This window comes from Dermacentor silvarum, chromosome 4 (genome assembly GCF_013339745.2).
Source record: "Dermacentor silvarum isolate Dsil-2018 chromosome 4, BIME_Dsil_1.4, whole genome shotgun sequence".
In the NCBI taxonomy this organism is placed as follows: Eukaryota; Metazoa; Arthropoda; class Arachnida; order Ixodida; family Ixodidae; genus Dermacentor; species Dermacentor silvarum.
In genome coordinates, this window is record NC_051157.2 from 99998627 (window position 1) to 100021433 (window position 22807).

At 48.7% G+C, this 22807-nt stretch overlaps 1 protein-coding gene across 1 annotated transcript; it reads left to right on the plus strand.

Moving 5' to 3' along the window:
- Positions 1–2704: 2704 nt before the first annotated feature.
- LOC125945193 (uncharacterized) lies at positions 2705–19146 on the plus strand. Its single transcript, XM_049666807.1, has 3 exons — positions 2705–3455; positions 15952–16088; positions 18784–19146. Exons 1-3 carry the CDS (start codon positions 2997–2999, stop codon positions 19115–19117), a joined length of 930 nt encoding a protein of 309 aa, XP_049522764.1. The 5' UTR covers positions 2705–2996; the 3' UTR covers positions 19118–19146.
- The last annotated feature ends 3661 nt before the right edge of the window (positions 19147–22807 follow it).

The window sequence follows — 22807 nt, forward strand, 5'->3', positions numbered from 1 at the left end:
TGCGAACGCTCCTCTCCTGATAAGGCAGTCCCACTAATGTCCTGCCGAGTCAAGCTTCGTCGAGCAGCACATGGGGCTGATGTTGAAACTGAATTATTACTAACCCTAGCAGTAACCGCGCTGCGCGGCGCCTGTGGCACGTGTGCTCTCAACGCTAACAATACCGCAAGCTCTCGGCGCAGCAATAGGGGGAGTGATGATAATGATGATCGTCATGAGACTTCAATATGTTGCACATAACTACAGAGGGGATAGGCCAAGAATCGGGGGCGTAGAACGCACTTATAAGGACGAATAGCGCGCGTCCCCCGCGCGCTTTCACTCGCGCGTACGGCGCGCGGCGACGATTTTATCGCCCTTGCAATCTATACGGAACCTCACGGCGACGGCTACGGCAGAAATCCGGTTGAAGTGTCCATATAATTGCTCTCGCAATAAAAGTTTACGGTTCAAGGGATCTTACAGAAAGCTGAATATCTCCGCAGCCTCAAAACGCAGCCTGGTATTACCATTTCAAGCCTTTACTGGTATATGCGAACATTGCGATGTACGGTGTTGCTGGCTACTTTTAAAGGCTGCTCGGATATTTGGCGTTTTCCGAGATCCCGTGGTCCGTAAACTTTTTTGGTCGATAGACAGCAAGCGATCATGTCCCTGAGCTATCTTCGGTTTTCGAGAGGCTACAATGGGGACGTGGTTCGCTCAGAAGTGCGTTTGCGCCACCAAGTCACTCAAGCTCAGGCCACTGGTTCGAGACAAAATTAGTCGTAGCTTTTATTGCCAGAGGGGCTGGTCGTCGCTGTCTATGCCTCTCGCTATGTCATTGGCTTTCACGGCTCCCTTTTTACCAACGGCACCGCCGCAATCCAGGCGCGCCTCACAAGGTCGCCAGATGCGAAGTGAAAGCGTGTCTTGTCACTTTGTTTTTACATATATCGCTCATTGAATCAGCTGGGTTAATTCGCTGCGTTTCTAGAATGCAGCGCGAAAACACACGCTGCTACACAGGGCTGCTGCGATGTGCAGCGGCTACCAAAGAGGCTGATCATTAAAGCACATTGCCTTCAGCATTCAGAATGAAGGCATCAGTGTAAACATGTTTATGTACACCACGTTTATGTTGGACTTGTCATTCTTCTTGTCTCCGTGTTCAGTACGATTACCTTTACCAACAGAGGCATTCCAGTTAGTATTCTGCTTCAATGCACAAAACTAACTGGAATGTGCATTTGTGCAATTTTGTGCATTGAAGCACGAAACGTCGTTTTGTGCTTCAATGCACAAAACGACGTTTTGTTAAAAAAGTTACTGGAACGCCAATGCATTTCTCCGCGAAGTTCGGGAATTAATATATAGAAACTGGTGTCATCCTGAGAATTCGTTCCAAGTGAATCCGCCTTGGGAATTCCACGGCTAGAATTTGTAAATTGCAATATTGGCCATAGGGAGATTAGTAAGAAACTTCATTAGTGAATTTTGTTAATTAGTTTATTATGAATTTCAATTTTTTGTGCAAGTAATGTCCACCTCTTCGAGTAGACCAGCTCATGAACTACAATTCTGCTATCGGCTACAGGAAACCTTAATTTTTTTTTAAGTGTTCGCTCCAACACCCGGTATGCGGCCTCTCCCGATGAATACTACCGCCGATGTATCACGATCTCGCGCAAGTCGAAGCCGTAGTATGACGGAAATAACAAACACGTATCCACATTTGAATCTCTACCACGTTATAAACCTTGCGCTATAGTCGAAATAAATAAATGCCCATACTGCGACGAATGCGCGACACTCTACCACATTGTTGGACATGCGCAAGCATACCCGATCTCACAATCATAACACATTTCACCATACGGCAACGGGAGGCAGCCCTGTCCAGCTTTGACACGGCGGACCATGGCTCGAACTGGTCGACCGAGCGAGAAAGGCAGCTAAGGCCGCTTGATGATTAGTGATGTTTAGTGGGGTTTAATGGCGCGGCCAAAGAGCGCCATACACAAGGTAATGAGTTTCCAAGCAATTGTTTATGAAATAGAGGAATGTACTGTGAATGGTAGATGTTGAGTGGCTGTAAATAGGCCTAAAATCAGTCGCTGTAACTTGCGTAAAATATATAACTATTAAAATGATGACAGTGACTAGAGATGTGGGAAATGACCATGGATGGTTTGCTCTGAAGTGATGTCATAAAACGTGTACGTGAAAGTAGCACCGGTGCCTCAACAGGACCCTTGAACGCGAGGCCTGAGAGGCACGTGCTCTACAATATTGCTGTCGCAGCAGCAGCCTCTGAAGAGAGGATGTGCTACGAATGTAGGGGGATGACGACTCGCAATGTACCGGCATCTTCAAGAAACTTTAAAACTAACCTGTAGTCAAAAAACGGGTCTGTGTCCAGAAACATGACTCCTGGAGTGAGGGGACCCCCCACTGCAGAGCGCAGGAGCGGCTCATGTTCGCTTCGCTCGCCAGCTTTTCTTATTAAAGTTTATTCTATGTTATAGACACCTTCCAATGTGCGTGCTGTTACTATATGATGTCTGCGCGTCAGGAAGGAACCGACAGGTTTGCGCCCGTCTTACCCACTGCAAGGCGCGAAAGGTGAATGCTGTCAGTCACTGCGTGCGCACGCGCGCGCACGCAGTTCGAACGGCAGCAGCCAGGTCTACAGGCTCTTGAATCTGCCCAGCCTCCCAGCTCTCTGCGGCTGGCAGCGTCCTGTGCTCAAAGGCCATCGTCAAATCACCGCGAGCTGCCTGAGTTGGTCCGCAAGATCGCATCCACGACGGTCGGCTCTAGATCCAAGAAGCGGTACGCCTACTATCTGCGCTACTTGTCCCAATAGCCCGGTTACCCCCGATCGTCCGGCTTCCATAAAAGAACTCCTGGGGCATCTGCAGCGGCAAAGCAAGCAGGCCACCCTCGGTGCATTGTCTGCTTACGCCATCATTGTGAAGTTCGTGGACACTTCCTGCTAAGTAGCTGCGTTCCTGATGTGGCCCAACTGCTCTTGTGGCGGCGTTAGATGCGATCACCGAGACAGCGCCTACACCAACGCCTGTCTCGAGACTGCGGTCACCGCCTGTAACTACTACCCGCTACCCTGGAACCCTTGTACCATTCATTTCACCAATAGCTTCGTTGCTGCTTCTCGCGTTGATTCCTCGGTAAAAGTGGAAACGTTGCCCGACGTCCCGGCGTCGTTCCTGATGCTGCAGCAGCAGCCTCGTCGTAGACGACTGTGTCGGCAGCAGTGCTGCGCGGGCGAGGCTGCGGCGGCGGCCGCGTTGAGGAGGTCGCTGAAAGCCCAACGGCAGCGGATCCGACGCCTGGACGAGTCCTACCGTGCCGCCGAGAGGGCGCGCAACGCGCAACGCCAGCGGCGACTCAGAGCCGACGCAGAGTACCGCGAGCGCGAGCTGCTCAGGAGCCGCCTACGGAGGCAGCAAAAGGTTAGCAGTCTTCCTTTCTTGCGCACTTTTAGAGAGAATCGCCAAGTAATGTCCAGAAGACGTTAGCCAGTCTTACAGTGGAGCTGTACACACGATGGGGGGAGAGGGGGAAGTGGTAGGAGTTCCCAGCTCTGTTGCATTCGTCTAGCCTTCACGCGTGGCTGTATCGAGCGGAGAACGTGGGAGTTCACCAAAGCATTGGAAGCGAAGCTACGGCTACGCTAGGTGCGCGAGAAATTCCAAGGAGACAGCTGTACTTGGAGCCGGGTTCGCAACTCAGAAAAGCCAAGAATGAGACGAGTGTGAGTGCAATAGCAAAGAATAGGACACAATTGGTCAGTGCAGAATGTACTAGTGATTATTCGTAGATGCCGAAGTTAATGTTTGTGTGTTACGCAAGTGACAGGTTTTGATTCCTGAAGTCGGACGATTTGCGGCAACTTGAGGTATAACTATTAACACCGTTATATGGAACGTCTCTAAACGATAAGGCCAATATGGTACATACCTCATTGCAATGACTGCGAATGCCTGCTTTTACTTCAGCGACCTGTGGTTCTATAGGGAGAAGAGAAAAACAGCCCGTGAAATTGCAGTTTATTGTCTCGGTAAGAGAGGACAGTACTGCAGGAGTCGCACGACAGTATGTTCCCGTATAAACGAAACGTAAATATTAATCGCTGTATCTGAACGAAAAAAAAGAAGAAAAAGGAAGAAAAAGGATAGATAGTTTAGTAGAAACTGGAGACGAAGTTATCAACAGAGCGGAACAAATCTGATTTCGCTTCTCGAGTACTGCTGATCACATAATCTGAACACAGTTTCTCCCTAGTTAAAGCGTCTATAAAAGTCGATGCGAGGACTTCAAGGTAATCCAATTACAGAAGAGTGCTTGTTCTGTTAACTTGTTACTATACCTCAATTCTCGTATTCGAATTAGCGTTGTCCCGATGGTATCCGTTTCCTGTTTAGTTTTGATGACCAGATAGTCATCGGGAATGAGGAGGCCGTTTGTACGTACGCACGACAAACAACATGTGTTCTCTCAAGGACACAACCAAATACGAGGCACATCAAACAATCTAGCCTACGCTTTAACAAGACGGTTCAAAGACCACATACAAGTGGTGACAGAACAGTCATCGTATCAGGGAACAAATTGTCAGAAACAATGCAGCGCTTGCGGAGGTACCAAGGGCGCTGCTCGACGCTGGTGTAGTTTCAAGCGACATCGACGGTCGACACCGGTGTAGCGCCCCGGACTGGATGCAGACAAGCAACGGCCGGTTGCCCTTATGGCGTACGCCAGGCGGAGCTCCGGAAAGGCTGTGGAGACTCTGGGACGACCAGGGTTGGAAGAAATTGCGACGTTCGCCAACCGCGGGCTGCGTGAAGGGGCTTCACGTGACGTCTGTGGCCAGGTGGGAGCCTGTAGCAACATTGAGCCAGGAACTCGGCAGGCATGGAGGAAGGAAAAAATGTCACAGTTTCGCCCTAAGGGCGAAGCAATGAATGCGATAGCAACACAGCAATGTCATACGAAGTAAGGTGAGCGGCTTTGGTAGCAATATGAATTGTAGTAAACATGAGCTGATTAAGTAAGCAGGTGTGCTGCGGCATAAGTAGACCGACATGAAGAGAGACTCGATGACCACGAGAAGGCGCGTGTGAAACGGTGGTGTTGATGAGAAGCGCTTCCCGTGGGCAGCGCGTGCGAAGGGACACACCTGTAGCGCTGCACTGCCGATCCGGGCAGCATTGCGTGTGTAGCGTGCGTTGGAAATGTGGCCCGACTATTACGAACTGAATGAACAAGCGTGGTGCGAGCGCGCACAAACACGAAGAGATCACACTGAATGACAGCAGACAACGACTGTCAAAACGCTGGCAGCAAGCATACGCCGCAGCGGGCGAAGGTACGTGCGGTCTATCGCTTCAACGGAAACTGAGCGGCGAATGCACTTAAAGGTCAGAGCCGTGTGGAGATAAGAGACGGTGCGAGCGAGCGACGAGCGCGGTTGTTGGCAGAGAAGTGCGCCCCCCCCCCCCCCCCCTTGCTCCCTCCGGCGCTGGCTTCCTGCTTCCTTGCTTGCGCGTGGGAGATTGAGTGCGTTCGCTCTCCGTGATAGCGCGCGTCTCCGCACGCTTCCTCTCGGGCATACGGCGCGCGGCGAAGATTTTATCTATAGGGAACCTCACGGCGACGCCGACGGCGACGACGACGCCGACGGCAGAAATCCGGTGCAAGTGTCCATATAATTGCTATCGCAATAAAAGTTGGGAAAGAGCATGACGTCACACAGCCAGCCTTGCCAAGCGAACGCCCTGTGACGCCAGCTCTTTGTTCAGTGCCGGCCCAACACGTGATCTCCTGGGTCGAGATCACAGAGCAAGAATCGAGATTTGCCGAGACGTTTGGTGCCTGGTGGATTTTATTGCGATAGCAATTATATGGACACTCCAAAGCAGATTTCTGCCGTCGCCGTCGCCGTGAGGTTCCGTATGACGTCAAAGGCGATGAAATTGTCGCCGCGCGCCGAACGCGGTATGTGCGAGTGAGAGGGCGCGAGGGACGCACGCTTTCACGGGGAGTGAACGACGGCGAACAACAAACGCGCGTTCTGCACCGTGCTCCCTTAAGGGCTGCAGAATTAAGCGTCGCTTTCCTCCTTTACAATCACCGTATATGTAGAGCAAACAGGACTTCTTCAGACACGCGAAAGGCCGTGGGGGGGGGGGGGGGGGAAGCGACGTTTAACTGCGGCACAAAATGCTTATTTATATAAAAAACGTTGGGAGGCGAGAATGTGGTAAAGACTTCCGACGCTGCTCGACGAGTGTCCCGTTCTAATCTCGTCGAAAACCTCCGAGCCGCCCCCAGAGGCTCCGGCAACAGTCGCCAACGCCGCGCGCGTTTTGTGCGAACGCGGGCAAAACGCCGACGGCGTCGACAACAGTTCTGCGTGTTGCCGGTGCTTCTGCATGCCCAAGTTTATACAGCTGATTAAGCTACTATCATTACTCCGTCTAGCTCTCTACAAATTTGCTATCGCAATTGATGCTTCGCCTTTCGGGTGAAACTGCGACAACTTTTTTTACTCAATGCGCACTTGTTCGGGGGTCCTGCAGCAGCGCTGCATGCAGAGCGGGAGCCCTAAAATTTACCGCGCGTTCAGACATGACTATCACGTGTTGGGCTGACACGCTTGGCTTCAATAGCGTTGCGCGATGCTTCCTCCTAACTGTTTCTTTCCTTAATGTTGGCAGGCCGCTACTCTGGCGTCCACGGCGCCATGTTCTCGATCCCGCCACGTCTGTCACGCTCACCGTCTCGTTCCGAATCCTCCCTTCGCGCACTTCCGCGTGCTTTTTTTAATTCGTTAGCATTAGGAGTGTCGAAGTGAGGAAAAAATTCTGTGGAGATCTTGCGGTGAATGTGAGAGAAGTGCGTTAAATTGCAATACGTCGCACCTTTTTGAGTTCCCGGATTATGATTTAAACTGGAGTCACCACATTGGCAAAGTAATCATTGTGAGTTGCATTATATATATATATATATATATATATATATATATATATATATATATATATCCAACGTCACGAACGTGTAGTGCGGGAAATTCGAAGGGGCGTAGATGATAATCTACCTTTTCTCCTTAGTGTCCCTGTAAATGGTAGATGATAATCTACCATTCAAAGGGACACTAAAGAGAAATCGGAAGTTGAGCTTAAATGGTAGATTATCTTTTCACGATCACAGACATACCATTCTTACTGCGAACAGATGTTTAATAAGCGAGAAAATAGGGAAAAACTGAAGGATGGGTGCTGACGCCCCTTCGAATTTAGCGCACTACTCGTTCGTGACGTCGGAGATCACAAACACAGAGCGATTTATCGCTGTTAATAAAACGCAAAATGAAATACACCGTAAACGTACATAAACAGCATTTGCCACCTTTTTAAGCTGTTTCAAGCGAGGACGTACAAGTTTAGCAAAATTAAATAAGTGATAAGAAAAAATGGCGTGGCGCTACATGCGGTCGTGATAGTTTCGTCTTTGCTCCATGCATCACGGCACGCGCCTGTTCCGCTCTACAGTAGTGTTTGGTTGCGTGTTAATTGCATGGCTCGAAAAACGTTGCTATATATATATATATATATATATATATATATATATATATATATATATATATACAAGGATGAGAAGCACAGCTTCACTGTTATCTTCGGTCTATTTGCCCAACACTTTAGGTCCGATGGACCAACCTTTTTCAATATAACCGCAGAGTTCTGCTTTCTCATTCTGCTAAATACGTTTGGCCCATTGAAAAATCCAGTCTCTCTCTCTCACACACACACACACACACGCGCACACACACACACACACACGCACACACACACACACACACACACACACACACACACACACACACACACACACACACACACACACACACACACACACACACACACACACACACACACACACACACACACACACACACACACACACACACACACACACACACACACGCACACACACACACACACACACACACATACATACATACATACATACATACATACATACATACACATACATACACATACATACACATATATATATATATATATATATATATATATATATATATATATATATACTATTATTGCGTTAGCATGAGGGGGTGGTAAGTTGGGAAAAGCACGCCACTGAAATTGTCTGAATATACGTATAGGCATTATGCTACTTGCTCAACTCCACGCATACGACGCGAAGTATGTTGTTTACCGCAATTGACGAAGCAGGCGACTGTTCATTAAATGCATGCTTTATTGACCTTGTAATCTTTTTTGGCTCTTGACCCACCAGCACAATCTCTTATCAACCGTTATCGCTCGCTATCAACATTTTGGTGCTCTATCAGACCCTTATCAACCCTTATCGGTCCTTTAGGACCGATCAGAGTTCGTAAGGGTCGATTCATGTCTGATAAGGTTGATAAGGACAGATAAGGGCTTATAATGACTCCGGGCTACGTAGAGATGAGCAGTGGCACAATGCTTACGCATGCCTGACAACTCCCAGAGGCGCTTCTGCGTGAATTTATTCATTCCGAATTCCTTCTGTTTTATTTAATGGAGTGCATCATGCTAAGCGTTACGGACGGACCGACATACCAACGTACAGATTTCCTGAGTGAGTCGCCTAAGAATACTTTGCATTAAATATATATATATATATGTGTGTGAAATGTGGGAAGCCGGTCACGTGGTATACAGGCAGAGGGGGCAACAAATAGCTTAGAATACCGTGTATTTGGGTATGTGGATATTCGTATATGTCATCGTCAGCCTATATTTATGTACACTGCAGGACGAAGGCCTCTCCCTTCGATCTCCAGCTACCCACGTCTTGCTCTAGCCGATTCCAACTTGCGCCTGCACATTTCCTAACTTTATCGTCCCACCTAGTTTTCTGCCGTCCTCGACTGTGCTCCCCTTCTCTTGGTACCCATTCTTTAACTCTAATGGTCCACCGGTTATCCGTCCTACGCATTACATGGCCTGCCCAGCTCCATTTTTTTCTCTTAATGTCAACTAGAATATCGGCTATCCTCATCCGGTCTCTTATCCACACCGCTCTTTTCCTGTCTCTTCACGTTACACCAAATTGTTTCATCGCTCTTTTCGTGGTTCCTAATTTGTTCTCGAGTTTCTTTGTTAACCTCCAAGTTCCTTCCCCATATGTTAGCACCGGTATAATGCAATGATTGTACACTTTTCTGTTCAACGACAGTGGTAAGCTCGCAGTCAGGATTTGGTAATGCTTGCCGTATGCACTGGCACTCATTTTTATTCTTCTGTAAATTTTCTTCGCATGATCAAGGTCCCCTGTGAGTAATTGACCTGGATAAACGGACTCTTGCACAGACTCTAGAGGCTGACTCGAGACCATAAATTCTTGTTCCCCTACCAGGCTACGGAGCATTACCTTTCTCGTCTGAATAATAATCTTGAACCCTATTCTTACACTCTATGGGATATGGGATATATATATATATATATATATATATATATATATATATATATATATATATATATATATATATATATATATATATATATATATATATAGTCGTGCAGTGTAGGATTCATGCTGGCCCCGGAGGTACAAATTCAGAGAAGGGTACGACAAGCGCTGTATTTTGCACGACTCGTGCAAAAGCCAAAGTGTACCATACCCTTTCTCTCTCTCTCTCTCTCTCTCTATATATATATATATATATATATATATATATATATATAGTACAACTGCCGGTGATCTGCTACGGGCCACCGTCAGATTCAATTCGCACCTCGAAGAGGCAGGGCGTGTGTCGAGTGAGCTCCCGAACAATACTTTGCTTTGTGGTGAATGCGGCTTAAGTCATGGATCGGGGACCTCAAAAAGGTGCGACGTATTGCTTTATAACGCATTTCTCTCGCAAGTGCGTGAGGAAGGATTCGAAAGGAGACGGCGATCGTGGCAGACGTGCCAGGGCGAAGATGGAGTCGTCCTGGACGCGAGAGTAGCGGCCTGCCCAGTTCCTGGCTCAATGTTGCTACAGGCTCCCACCTGGCCACATACGTCAACTCAAGCCCCTTCCCGGAGCCCGCGGTTGGCGAACGTCGCAATGGCCTCCAACCCTCGTCGTCCCAGAGTGTTCAGAGCCTTTCCCGAGCTCCGCCTGGCGAACGCCGAAAGGGCGTCCGGCCGTTGCTTGTCTGCATCCAGCCCGGGGCGCTACACCGGTGTCGACCGTCAATGCCACTTGAAACTACACGGGCGACGAGCACCGCCTTCGGTACCTCCGCAAGTGCTGCACTGTTTCTCACACTTTGTTCCCTTATACGATGACAGTCCTGTCACGAGTTGTATGTGGTCTTTGAACCATCCTGTTAAAGCATAGGCTAGTTTGTTTTATGTGCCTTGTATTTGGTTGTGCCCTTGAGCGAACATGTTTTTGTTTGTCGTGCGTACGTAAAAACGGCATCCTCATTCCCGATGACTAATTGGGCATCAAAACTGTAAACACGAAACGCATAGCATTGTGACAACGCTAATTCTAACGCGAGAATCGAGGTATAGTAACAAGTTAACAGGACAAGCACTCTTCTGTAATTGGTTTACCTTGAAGTCTTCGCATCGATCTTTATATACGCTTGAACCAGGGAGAAACTCCGTGCAGATTATGTGATCAGCAGTAGTCAAGCAAGAAAAGCGAAAGCTTCCTATTTGTTCCATGTGGTTGATCACTTCATCTGCAGCTTCTACTAAACTGCATGTCTTTTTATGCGATTATCATTGTTTGCCTACTTCAGCCATTTTGAGCCTGCTATCTATCGATCTATCGATCTATCTATCTATCTATCTATCTATCTATCTATCTATCTATCTATCTATCTATCTATCTATCTATCTATCTATCTATCTATCTATCTATCTATCTATCTATCTATCTAATCTACTCTCTGATGTCAACGTAGTGACCCAAGTTGTCTGCCAGCATTAGGCCAATGTGTATGGGCTCGTGGTCGGGCTGTCATCTTGGTCGTTTTACCGGCATCATTCCAGCGTTGGCATGAGTCTTGCCGTGCCATCGTCGTCACGCCTTTTACGCCGCCGCAGCGACGACTGAGTGGCCCAAATTGCATCATAGATTGGGCCACTATGTGCTCATGGTCTTGATGCTGCCGAGTCCATTGCATCGGCGTCATTCAAGCTTTGTCATCTGACTCTCGTCGTGCCGTTGGCGCCATACACTCGTCGTCATTCTATTGGGCTCATGGCGCTGTCATGCTAGCACAGAGTCGTCATTGCGTCATCGTCATACAGTCGTCGTTCGTTCAATGTCACACCGCCGTCGGGTGGCCGTAGTGGTCCTTCCATGGTCGTTCTTCTAACTTCGTCATTCGACTCTCTTCATGCCGTCGTCGTCACGTCATAATCATCGTCACAAAGTCGTCGTCATATCATCATCGTCATGACGTCATTCGGACGGAGTATACCTTGGCAAGCGAGTGCCGTAGGAATACGGGCCGATGCCGGAGGTATAGTTCATGTCGCATACAGCCGACGCAACGGTATAGCCTTAGAATGACCACTACAGATTTTAAATAAACGTGACTTCAGCCATTGAGTTTCCCGTAATATTACCAAGATGGAAATCTGGCGCCGCTGTTAATGAAAGTTTCCTCTCTGGCGCGGTGCCGTCATGGGAATGATGGTATATGAGTGTGCAATTGGCTTGTGTTGGTTGGTGTTGAGCGATGCTTCTTCTAAAACGTGGATACGGCCGCACATACAATGCGTTCTTAAAATAAAATATTCATAAAATGTTCTCATTCACCGTAATACATCTTTCAATGAAGCTTATATACTCACCTGCGGTGCATAATCACACGAAGCAAAGCAAGACAGACGACAAACTGTCGCAATGTGAGCGCGGATCTTGTCGTATGTCTTCCAACTTTAGCGGTCCGCCGATAATTTTACGTTTTATATATAATTGTACATTCACGCACAAATCCTCATGATTGGGTAAAACATGTTGCTGTGTGATATTAAAGTTAAAGTGCTTTTGACGTGCTGTTTAATTAGACAATGAACCACTGTGATAGACGGAATGGTGTTAACCAGGGGCGCCTTCGAGGCCCCCTGGCAATCTGAGAACGATGTCAATTCGAAGCTTCTATTTCCCGGCATTCCCATGCACACAACAGCGTAGCAGCGCCAGTTTTTCCTCTAGGTAATGTTGTGCGAAACTCTGACTTGAGAAATTCTGTGTGTAGCTATTTCGCGTGAATGCTTAATCGCATTACCGCCGACAGACATCGTGAGATTGGTTCTGTCGTATTTTTTTTATCGTAGAATAAAGTGATTTCTCTCTCTCTCTCTCTCTCTCTCGAACCCGCAGACAGAGAGCCTCGCTTCTCCACGCAGCATACCGGAAGTAGCAGTCTTCCAAAAGGCTTGCTTTTAACAGTGCAGCTGTTTAAAGGGACACTAAAGCAAAACAATAAATTAACTTATACAGATAAAGTATTGTTCGAAAACTCTGCTGTCGATAATTATGCTGCAATAGGTCAATTATTAGAAGAGAAAATGAAGCTAAAAGTTGTTGTTTTTTTTCGCGCGGAAACCCCAACGTCAGCACTTCAGTGTGACGTCACCACATATAAAGTTCACGAAACTTGCCACGTTCAGTCTTGGGCTCCTTTGGACCACAATGTAGTCAATCTTTACCGCTGAAGAATTACCTGAAACCTAGTAGACGCTGTCAAAATCCAAGACGTCACGGTGAGCTACTGCGGGGAACTTCAAGGTGGCGTCACCACTCGCCTCTGTGCTTTCTGGCTTACGAAGCGGCTTCTCGTGGTAAGAGCGGTGTTTTCGGTATTGTGGAAGGGTAATCTACTGATACAGAAGAAATCATTTTTCCCTTTACGGGCGTCGCTCAAAACTCCGCACAGCAAAGTGGAGAGGAATAAAGTGCTATGCCAAGAAGTTTCAAGGGAAGTGAAGAGGAGGCAAGGAGCCGACGAGCAGGTGTAGGGGCGGGGCTTAGAGGAGTGACGAGGATAGCCATTGGGGAGTGATGCGTCACGGCACAGATGTTCGGCGTGCGCTCGGCGGCATGAGTGATTTACCGATAAGATAGGCAGACCTAAGAAAGTGCTCCCTCCCGAGGAAGAAGAAGAGCGTCGGCGAAGGAAGCGGGAAGCCGATCGTGAGCGTGTCAAGCGGCGTCGAGAACATCCGCAATTCCGGGCGAGGACTGCCGAAGCTAATAGGCAAAGGAGGGCTGATGATCCCCAGTTGCGGGCCAGGAAAGTCGCTTCCGATCGACAATACGGCGCCACCCACCGCGAAGAGAGAATACTGGCATCCCAGCCGCCAAGAGATTCTGATCCCGGCTTGCTAGTTTTGGAAAGCTGTAGACGAAATTTAGACGAAGCCAAGTCAAAGCTAGTGAAGACCACTGTTTCCTCAGCCTTCGCATCTCAATTGCGAAGATGGCCGATTTTTTTTAAAAATATGTTTAGGCGAAATCGTATATGGCTAGGCAAAATCGCCCGTGTACAGAAAGTTATCATCAGCATTGACTCGAGCGTCGTCGTCTTCCGCAGCTGGCTCGTTGGGTCGTGTCGGCACGCGCTCGTGCCACTGCTCCCGCGATCGTCGTCGTCGTCGTCTGCTTCCGCAGCGGGCTGCGTTAGCGCTTATCATTCCAGCGTAGAATTTCACTTCTCTTCTGTCGTCGTAATGGGGAAGCTGCGTTTACGGGGGTATGAGCCATTGCTTAAGGGGGTATGAGCCATTCATTGCCTTACGTAACGGACAGATTTAATTTTGAAGCAATTTAATTTCGGAAAATCGCAAACGGCAATGGCAGGCGAATGCTGCTAACCACGCCGCCAAGCAAACTCGAGACAGTGAACACAAGCGACAACGGCGGACTGTGGGCATACCGTCAGTGACGTAGTTCTCTACATCGCAGCCGAACGTGTGTGTAACCGCATATTTAAGAAATACTTTAATGAACCCTCGAGATTAACCCAGTGATAAACACCGGGGCCGCACGTTTCAGCTTCGCTGGTTAACCATCTTCACGGATTGGAAGGGCAGAAGATTTTTTTTCTCTTCGGTTCTCCTCCGTCCTCAAGAATATGTTATTATAGTTTTAGAATAAGGACCCCAAGGAAATAGCGTCGATACCACTGCGCATGCGCGAGACGCAAACTGCGTTTGGGTTTAGCGTTGAGCACCCTATTTCACCGATTTAGCAGAAGCCCCAAAAGCTTTGCGTCAACAAACATGGCAGCACCTATCGAAGCGACGGCTCTCCGAGTACCAAACTGGGCTTGATTCGAGGTAACGCGTAAAGTTCGTAAGCTAGGAGAAGTGACTGCGGTTATCGCTTTCTCTCAACTAACGTGTGTAATGAAGATTGATTCATTAGACGCCGCTGATTCCGAATTCGATTGTCGATGTCATGGCTCGTAGGCCTAACGTGGATTAGCTTGGCTGGTGACGGCACGTAAAGTTGGTTACTCAAAATTAAGCGCAACAAATCGCTTGCTGCTAATAGAATAACCTCTAAATTGTAATTAAATGCAAAAACACGAAAGTCAAAATTACTCTTCTTGTCATAAAATGGTATAGTTTATTTTAATATTTATGATAGTTTTTCTTTGACATCGTAGTGGCGCTGCAAGCTCAAGACGCTACTCGCAAACGCAAAGCCCTATTCTAAAGCTATTTCCTCTTGCGTGCCCCAACGCTAACACCCGCAAAGCTCTTTGGATCCAAACTGTTTGGAACCCTATTCTAAAACTCTCTATTAACTGTTGGCCCAAGTGCCGCGCCATGCGAGCGAGCTCCAAATCCTTCCGTTCTTTCTCTTCTTTTAGAGTCACTTGTCGTCTGCTGCACCACACACGCGCACATTATCTAGTCTTTAAACATGACAAGCGCGCATGAATTCATCAGTCCGAGTGTCTAACATCCTGGGAAAAGCAAACTCCACTACATCTAGCACGCCGCTCGTTTTATTGCGATAGCAATTATATGGACACTCAAAAGCAGATTTCTGCCGTCGGCGTCGCCGTCGCCGTCGGCGTCGCCGTCGCCGTCGCCGTCGCCGTCGCCGTCGCCGTGAGGTTCCGTATGACGTCAATGGAGATGAAATCGTGGCCGCGCGCCGCCGAACGCTGTATGTGCGAGTGAAAGGGCGCGAGGGACGCGCTCTTTCGCGGGGAGTGAACGCACGGCGGAGAACAAACGCGCGTTCTGCGCCGTGCTCGCTTAAGGGCTGCAGAAGTAGGCGTCTCTTTTCTCCTTTACAATCACCATATATGTAGAGCAAACGCGCCTTCTTCGGACGCGCGAGAGGCCGTGGGGGAGGGGGAGGGAAGGGAGGCGACGTTTAGCTGCGGCACCAAGTGCCTATTTATATCAGAGGCTCCGGCAAGAGTCACCAACGCCGCACGCATTTTGAGCGAACGCGGGCAAAACGCCGATGGCGTCAACAACAGTTCTGCGTATTGCCGATGCTGCTGCATGTCCAAGTTTATACAGCTGATAAAGCTAATATCATTACTCCGTATAGCTCTCTACAAGTTTGCTATCGCAATTGATGCTTCGCCTTTCAGGTGAAACTGCGACAACTTTTTTTGATACAAGCATTGCACTGAGCTGTACCGGGCACTATATATTTAAATTATATATCTGACCCCTAGCCGTGCGCATTACATGCAAGAGCCTGGCACACCTTGCACAAAGAAAAGCACGTTCATGAAATTAAGGATGATGAAGTCTTGCTCATGATGATGACGGGTGACAACGAAGATGATGCTTTGGGAAACACGCTCCTGGGTCGAAGTCCACCCGCGCCAGCCGCGCGCATCTACAGCATTCTTGTTCTTTCCTTTTTACTGCATTTCGCAGAATGCGCTGTGCCGCCAGAGAGCTCAGTATTGTTCCTTCGAGGAACTCAACTGGCTGCGAGAGTGCTTCAGCGGTGAGGAATGGGCTTCCCTGCAGAGCCTGTGGTCCACACCCACACAAGATGTCGGATGGCAGCGGTGAGTGCCGGTCGATACTTCTGAGCACGAGGTCTAGGGTATGATACCCGGCTGGGGCAGTCGCAGTCCGATGAAAACGGCGTGCGAAAACGCGAAAACAACCCCCCCCCCCCCCCCCCCCCGCACCCGGGTCCCCTACATAAATCAAAGGCTTTGTGCTATACCTCAGTCTCCCGCGTGCCGACACCGTCTCTCATAGTCCTGGTGTTCGAAACTTTCAATCCAGCCAGCCAACCAGTCACAACCAACCACAGCCAGCCAATCATAGTCAGTCAGTCCAGTCCAGTCCAGTTTAGTCCAGAGCAGTCCAGTTCAGTCCAGTCCAGTTTAGTCCAGAGCAGTCCAGTTCAAACCAGACCAGGTCATTAAGTTCGATTCAGTTCAATTCAATACCGTTCAGTTCGATTCAGTTAAGTTCAGTCCAGTCCAATACAGGCCAGTCCAAGCCAGTGCAGTCGCAGTCAGTCAGTCAGTCAGTCACTTTTCAGTTGAATCTGAAAGCGGCCAAAAAAAAATCGTCAGAGACACTTAAGACTGCTTACGTGCTGGAATGCAAGAGACATTGTGGTACCGTTTGTTGGTTTCGGAACGTCACGAACGCGCTCATTTTATACACTCATGACGTGGCGCCACCTCCTCGCCATTGGCTGCGCCGTCACGTGTTTAATGACGCATGGACTAGGGCACACCTTTAGTAAACCAGATGACTGCTGTGCGACTTGGGCAATGACGCACGCACGGGGCACACCTTTAGTCAGCCAGAACCGCGGAGCCGTCATGGCGGCGTGGAAGCAGGCTTCGATTCCCACCCATACCGAAATGCAACAAAATGTTCTTTTCAAAGCCATTAATTTACATTGTGTACAGGGACCTCCCTGGGAAATTTGACGTCAAACCGAGCATTTTAATGCGAAAGCATTATATATGCCACATTACGCGAAAATCCGGCGTCGGCGTCGTGACCGAGCGATGGTACCAAAAATGGCCGACGACGCAAAGAATAAAAACACGAAAAAAATGCTCGTATTGACGTCATATTTGTCAGGGAGGTTCCCGTAAACAAAGTAAATTAATTGCTTTGAAATGAAAATTTGGTAAGTTTCGGTCTGGGTGGGAATCTAACGTGGGCCTCCGGGGTGCGCGACGAGCACGCTTCCCCGACGCCACGGCGGCTCCGCGCTTCTGGCTGACTAAAGGTGTGGCTAGTGCGTGCGTCATTGCACACGTCACGTCGCAGCCATCTGGCTGACTGGAGATGAGGCTAGTGCGTGCGTCATTGGGCACGTGAGGGCGCAGCCAATTACGAGGACGTGCACGGCGCCACTCTGCGGGCGCTGCAAGCTTCTTGTCTGGTACAATTATAATTTCTGGTACAATTATGTTCTGGCAATCACCTCTTTTAAGAATTTTTCCCAGGCTAGCTGGTCGTGACAGCAAACGTTGCTGCGCAATTACACGATAACGGAGCCAATGCCGTCTTTATGGCTAAAAAACAGAGTCCACGTTAGCTTTCAGCGCAGAATTGCACAAACAAAATACGAAAAAAAAAAGACAGACAAAGTGGATAAACCGTCTATATTTTTTACGCTCGCGTGGATATGCTGCAATTCTGTAGGTACTCTCTTTCGTTTATATATATATATATATATATATATATATATATATATATATATATATATATATATATATATAAAGGAGAGAGAAGACGGTAAACCGAGAGGCTTGATTTTGTTAATGCTGACCGTCAAGCCATCGGACAATGAAGCGAAGGAAAGCATACAGGACATTAGCTGTGGAACAAAAGGGGAAATGAAAGTGGACAAAAAAAAAAAAAAAAACTTGCCGCCGGTGGGAGCCGAACCCACAACCTCCGCATTACGCATGCGATGCTTCGCGCGCGTAGTGCGATGACGTGGATTCGTATCCCACCTGCGGCCAGTTTTTCCACCCAATTTCATTTCCATTTATTTATCATTTCTTCATTTCAATTAGTAACTGCACTTATTGTCCCATATTGCTGTCCTTGGTGTCATTGTTTGTTGGCTTACGATATTGACCATATATACAGGGTGTTTCAGCGAACACTTTCAAAATTTTCTAAAGGTTTCCTGTGGCAGATTGCACAATTCGGGCCCGTCTACTCGAAGAGGCGGACATTACTTGCACAAACAATTGAAATGCATAATCGACCATTTAACAAAAATTAACTAATTACGTTTTTTAACTACTTACCTTATGGCCCACATTGCAATTTACAAATTCTAGCCATTCCCGAACTTTGCGGAGAAATGCATTGGCGTTCCAGTTACTTTCTTAACAAAGCGTCGTTTTGTGCACTGACGCACAAAAGTAACTGGGACACCAATGAATTGATATCTCGAAACTGGTGCCATCCTGAGAATTCGTTCCAAGAGAACTCCACGGCTGGAGTTTGTGAATTGCATTATATGGGCCATAAGGTAATTAGTTAAAGACGTAATTAGTGCATTTTCGGTAAATTAATCGATTGTGCATTTCAATTTATGTGCAAGTAATGCCCGCCTCTTCGAGTAGACTAGCTCAGGAACTAGAATTGTGCTATCTGCCACAGGCAACCTTTAAACATTTTTGAAAGTGTTCGCTGAAACACCTGGTATATATCATGAACGTCTCATTGAGGGCAAGCTTTCTGTATACGTGTCCTCGTCCCCTGCAGTGACGCCAAAGAAGCCTGGACAAACACGACAACCTGGGCTCCAGCCATAGCGGCTGGAGCGGATCCAGTTCCGCAGACGGCACCACGGTTGTCGTTTATGGCGCCTACGGCAATCCATGACATGAGTGCCGCGCGATATCCGCCGCTCATCGTCGGGCCGGAAGCTCCGGGCGACGAGCCTAAGACTCGGCTCTTGCTGTCCGTGCCAGCCATTGCCTTGGACATGGCCTCCACCGTCACACTGGAAGACCTCTTGACTGGAGCCATACCAATGCGCTTTGGGCCAGACGGCCGCTTGGTGCCTTTGGAGAGCAACGAAGAGCTCGCTGCTTGAATAAAAGCGAACAACGCGGCGAGCGTTACTGCCAGCGCTTAGTTTTGGGGGCATGGACTGTGCTGGTCAAAGCACGAACACGTGCATTGCATGCCACTCGATGCTCATCGTTTACGCTGCGAAACAGTTCACAGCGATAGCTGTTATACGCTCATTTTCCCCGGTAGTTTGATTGTATCCGCCGTTTGCACAGTTGTCCGGCGGTGTCCGTAGCCGGAATCCTACAGGGCTTTGCCCTGTGTTACCTCACTCGGTCCGTTCAATTCTTCGCCATGAATGTAGCACTTCCTCATAACGAATCCATTTTGTGCTGTCGGGAAACATCGCCACACCTCTCCGGCTTAAACAGGGGCGGTACTCTCGGGCGATCAATTTCAGATACACCTTTAATTTAGCGAGATTTCACGAGACTAGCACCGGACGCATCGGCGTCTACGAACGACAACGTTCGTGGCATGCTGCCTTAATTAGCACAGTTGGCAATTAAAGTGCCAGAATGCTGCAGCTCGTAGAAGCCGAACGCATCCGGATCTATAGTGACTCGAAATCTCGTGAAAGTGAAAGTGTATCTGACAATGATCAGCGAGAATACCGCCAAGAAAATTGTAACTAGAACTGTTCAGTTTTTGTTGCGATATGGACGCTAAGGCGCAAGAACGCCGTCATCGCCACCACCGCCGATGTGCTGTTCCGCTCAACGGCGCATGCGCAGCTTTCGCTCGGAGGGATATACAGGACCTGCAGATCAAGGAGGTTATATAAAACGTCTGGAATGGCAGTCCCTGCAGTCGCCAACGAGAGCAAGTGAAACCGCGGCGGCCATATTGCTAGAGGCTAAAGAGGCGTGTCCTCAGCATAGGCGGCAGCGGAATACGCGCGGCATTCGGTTGTATTTTTGGATCCGATAAAAATAAGTATATCAGTTGTCACAATATTCTATCTTTTGGTGCCTCTTCTCTCGGGCATTGTCATAGGGATGTTGGTGCAGCTGTTGTGAGGTATATAATTGAATCAGGACGATTTCCTTGCTAAATTCTTAAACTTTGAATGAATAAATTCCTTTAGTCATTGAAAATTTTCAGAAGTGATCCTTACTGGCTCCGATAATTGTTTTCCTTCAATCGCCCGATTCTTGGCCAATCCCCCATAGTGGGTACGAGCCACTCCCGAAGGCAAGCAAGCAAGCAAGCAAGCAAGCAAGTAAGCAAGCAAGCAGCAGCAAGCTTGGCTTGCTGGCAGAAGTGCGAAGCAACGCAAGAAAAGTGACGGTTGGCAATTACGTTGCTTTAGCTGTGCAAGCATTTCAAGTGCAAGAAGCCAAGCAATCAAGCAAGCAAGCAAGCTAAGCAAGCAAGCATAGGGGCAACAAGCAAGCAAGCAAGCAAGCAAGAAGCAATGCAAGCAAGCAAGCACAGCAAGACAGCAGCAAGCAGAAGCCCCATCAGCAAGCAAGCAAGCGCAGCAAGCAAGCAAGCACAAGCAGCAGCAAGCAAGCAAGCAAGCAAGCAAGCAAGCAGACGAAGCGCAAGACAAGCAAGCGTTGCAAGCAAAGCAAGCAAGCAAGCAGGCAAGCAACTTGCAAGCAACAAGCAGCAAGCAAGCAAGCCAAGCAAGCAAGCAAGCAAGCAAGCAAGCAAGCAAGCAAGCAGACAAGCAAGCAAGCTGCAGCAAGCAGCAAGCAGCACAAGCCAAGCAAGCAAGCAGCAGCAAGCAAGCAAGAAGCAAGCAAGCAAGCAAGCAAGCACAAGCAGCCGCAAGCTAGCAAGCAAGCAAGCAGCAAGCAAGCAAGCAAGCAAGCAAGCAAGCAAGCAAACAAGCAAGCAAGCAGCAGCAAGCAAGCAAGCAAGCAAGCAGGCCAAGCAAGCAAGAAGCAGAGCAAGCACAAGCAAGCAAGCAAGCAAGCAAGAAGCAAGCAAGCAAGCAAGCAAGCAAGCAAGCTCGCAAGCAGCTTGGCAAGCAGCTTGCTGGCAAGCAAGCAAGCAAGCAAGCTTGCTAGCAGCTTGCAAGCAATGCGGCATGCAATTGTCCTGTGCTTTTCATCGCATTTCAAAAGCCAAACGCAAGCAAGACAGCCCAAGCAGCAAGCAAGCAAGCAAGCCAAGAGCAAGCAAGCAAGAAGCAAGCAAGCAAGCAAGCAAGCAAGCAAGCAAGCAAGCAAGCAGCAAGCAAAGCAAGCAAGCAAGCAAGCAAGCAGCAAGCAGCAAGCAAGCAAGCAAGCAAGCAGCAAGCAAGCAAGGCAAGCAAGCAAGCAAGCAAGCAAGCAAGCAAGCAAGCAAGCAACAAGCAAGCAAGCAAGCAAGCCAAGCAAGCAAGCAAGCAAGCAAGCAAGCAAGCAAGCAAGCAAGCAAGCAGCAAGCAAGCAAGCAAGCAAGCAAGCAAGCAAGCAAGCAAAGCAGCAAGCAAGCAAGCAAGCAAGCAAGCAGCAAGCAAGCAAGCAAGCAAGCAAGCAAGCAAGCAAGCAAGCAAGCAAGCAAGCAAGCAAGCAGCAAGCAAGCAAGCAAGCAAGCAAGCAAGCAAGCAAGCAAGCAGCAAGCAAGCAAGCAAGCAAGCAAGCAAGCAAGCAAGCAAGCAAGCAAGCAAGCAAGCGCAAGCAAGCAAGCAAGCAAGCAAGCAAGCAAGCAAGCAAGCAGCAAGCAAGCAAGCAAGCAAGCAAGCAAGCAAGCAAGCAAGCAAAGCAAGCAAGCAAGCAAGCAGCAAGCAAGCAGCAAGCAAGCAAGCAAGCAAGCAGCAAGCAAGCAAGCAAGCAAGCAAGCAAGCAAGCAAGCAAGCAAGCAAGCAAGCAGCAAGCAAGCAAGCAAGCAAGCAAGCAAGCAGCAAGCAAGCAAGCAAGCAAGCAGCAAGCAAGCAAGCAAGCAAGCAAGCAAGCAAGCAAGCAAGCAAGCAAGCAAGCAGCAAGCAAGCAAGCAGCAAGCAAGCAAGCAAGCAAGCAAGCAAGCAAGCAAGCAAGCAAGCAAGCAAGCAAGCAAGAAGCAAGCAAGCAAGCAAGCAAGCAAGCAAGCAAGCAGCAAGCAAGAAGCAAGCAAGCAAGCAGCAAGCAAGCAAGCAAGCAAGCAGCAAGCAAGCAAGCAAGCAAGCAAGCAAGCAAGCAGCAGCAAGCAAGCAAGCAAGCAAGCAAGCAAGCAAGCAAGCAAGCAAGCAAGCAAGCAAGCAAGCAAGCAAGCAAGCAAGCAAGCAAGCAAGCAGCAAGCAAGCAAGCAAGCAAGCAAGCAAGCAAGCAAGCAAGCAAGCAAGCAAGCAAGCAAGCAAGCAAGCAAGCAAGCAAGGCAAGCAAGCAAGCAAGCAGCAAGCAAGCAAGCAAGCAAGCAAGCAAGCAAGCAAGCAAGCAAGCAAGCAAGCAAGCAAGCAAGCAAGCAAGCAAGCAAGCAAGCAAGCAAGCAAGCAAGCAAGCAAGCAAGCAAGCAAGCAAGCAGCAGCAAGCAAGCAAGCAAGCAAGCAAGCAAGCAGCAAGCAAGCAAGCAAGCAAGCAGCAAGCAAGCAAGCAAGCAAGCAAGCAAGCAAGCAAGCAAAGCAGCAAAGCAAGCAAGCAAGCAAGCAAGCAAGCAAGCAAGCAAGCAGCAAGCAAGCAAGCAAGCAAGCAGCAAAGCAAGCAAGCAAGCAAGCAAGCAGCAAGCAAGCAAGCAAGCAAGCAAGCCCAAGCAAGCAAGCAAGCAAGCAAGCAAGCAAGCAGCAAAGCAAGCAAGCAAGCAAGGC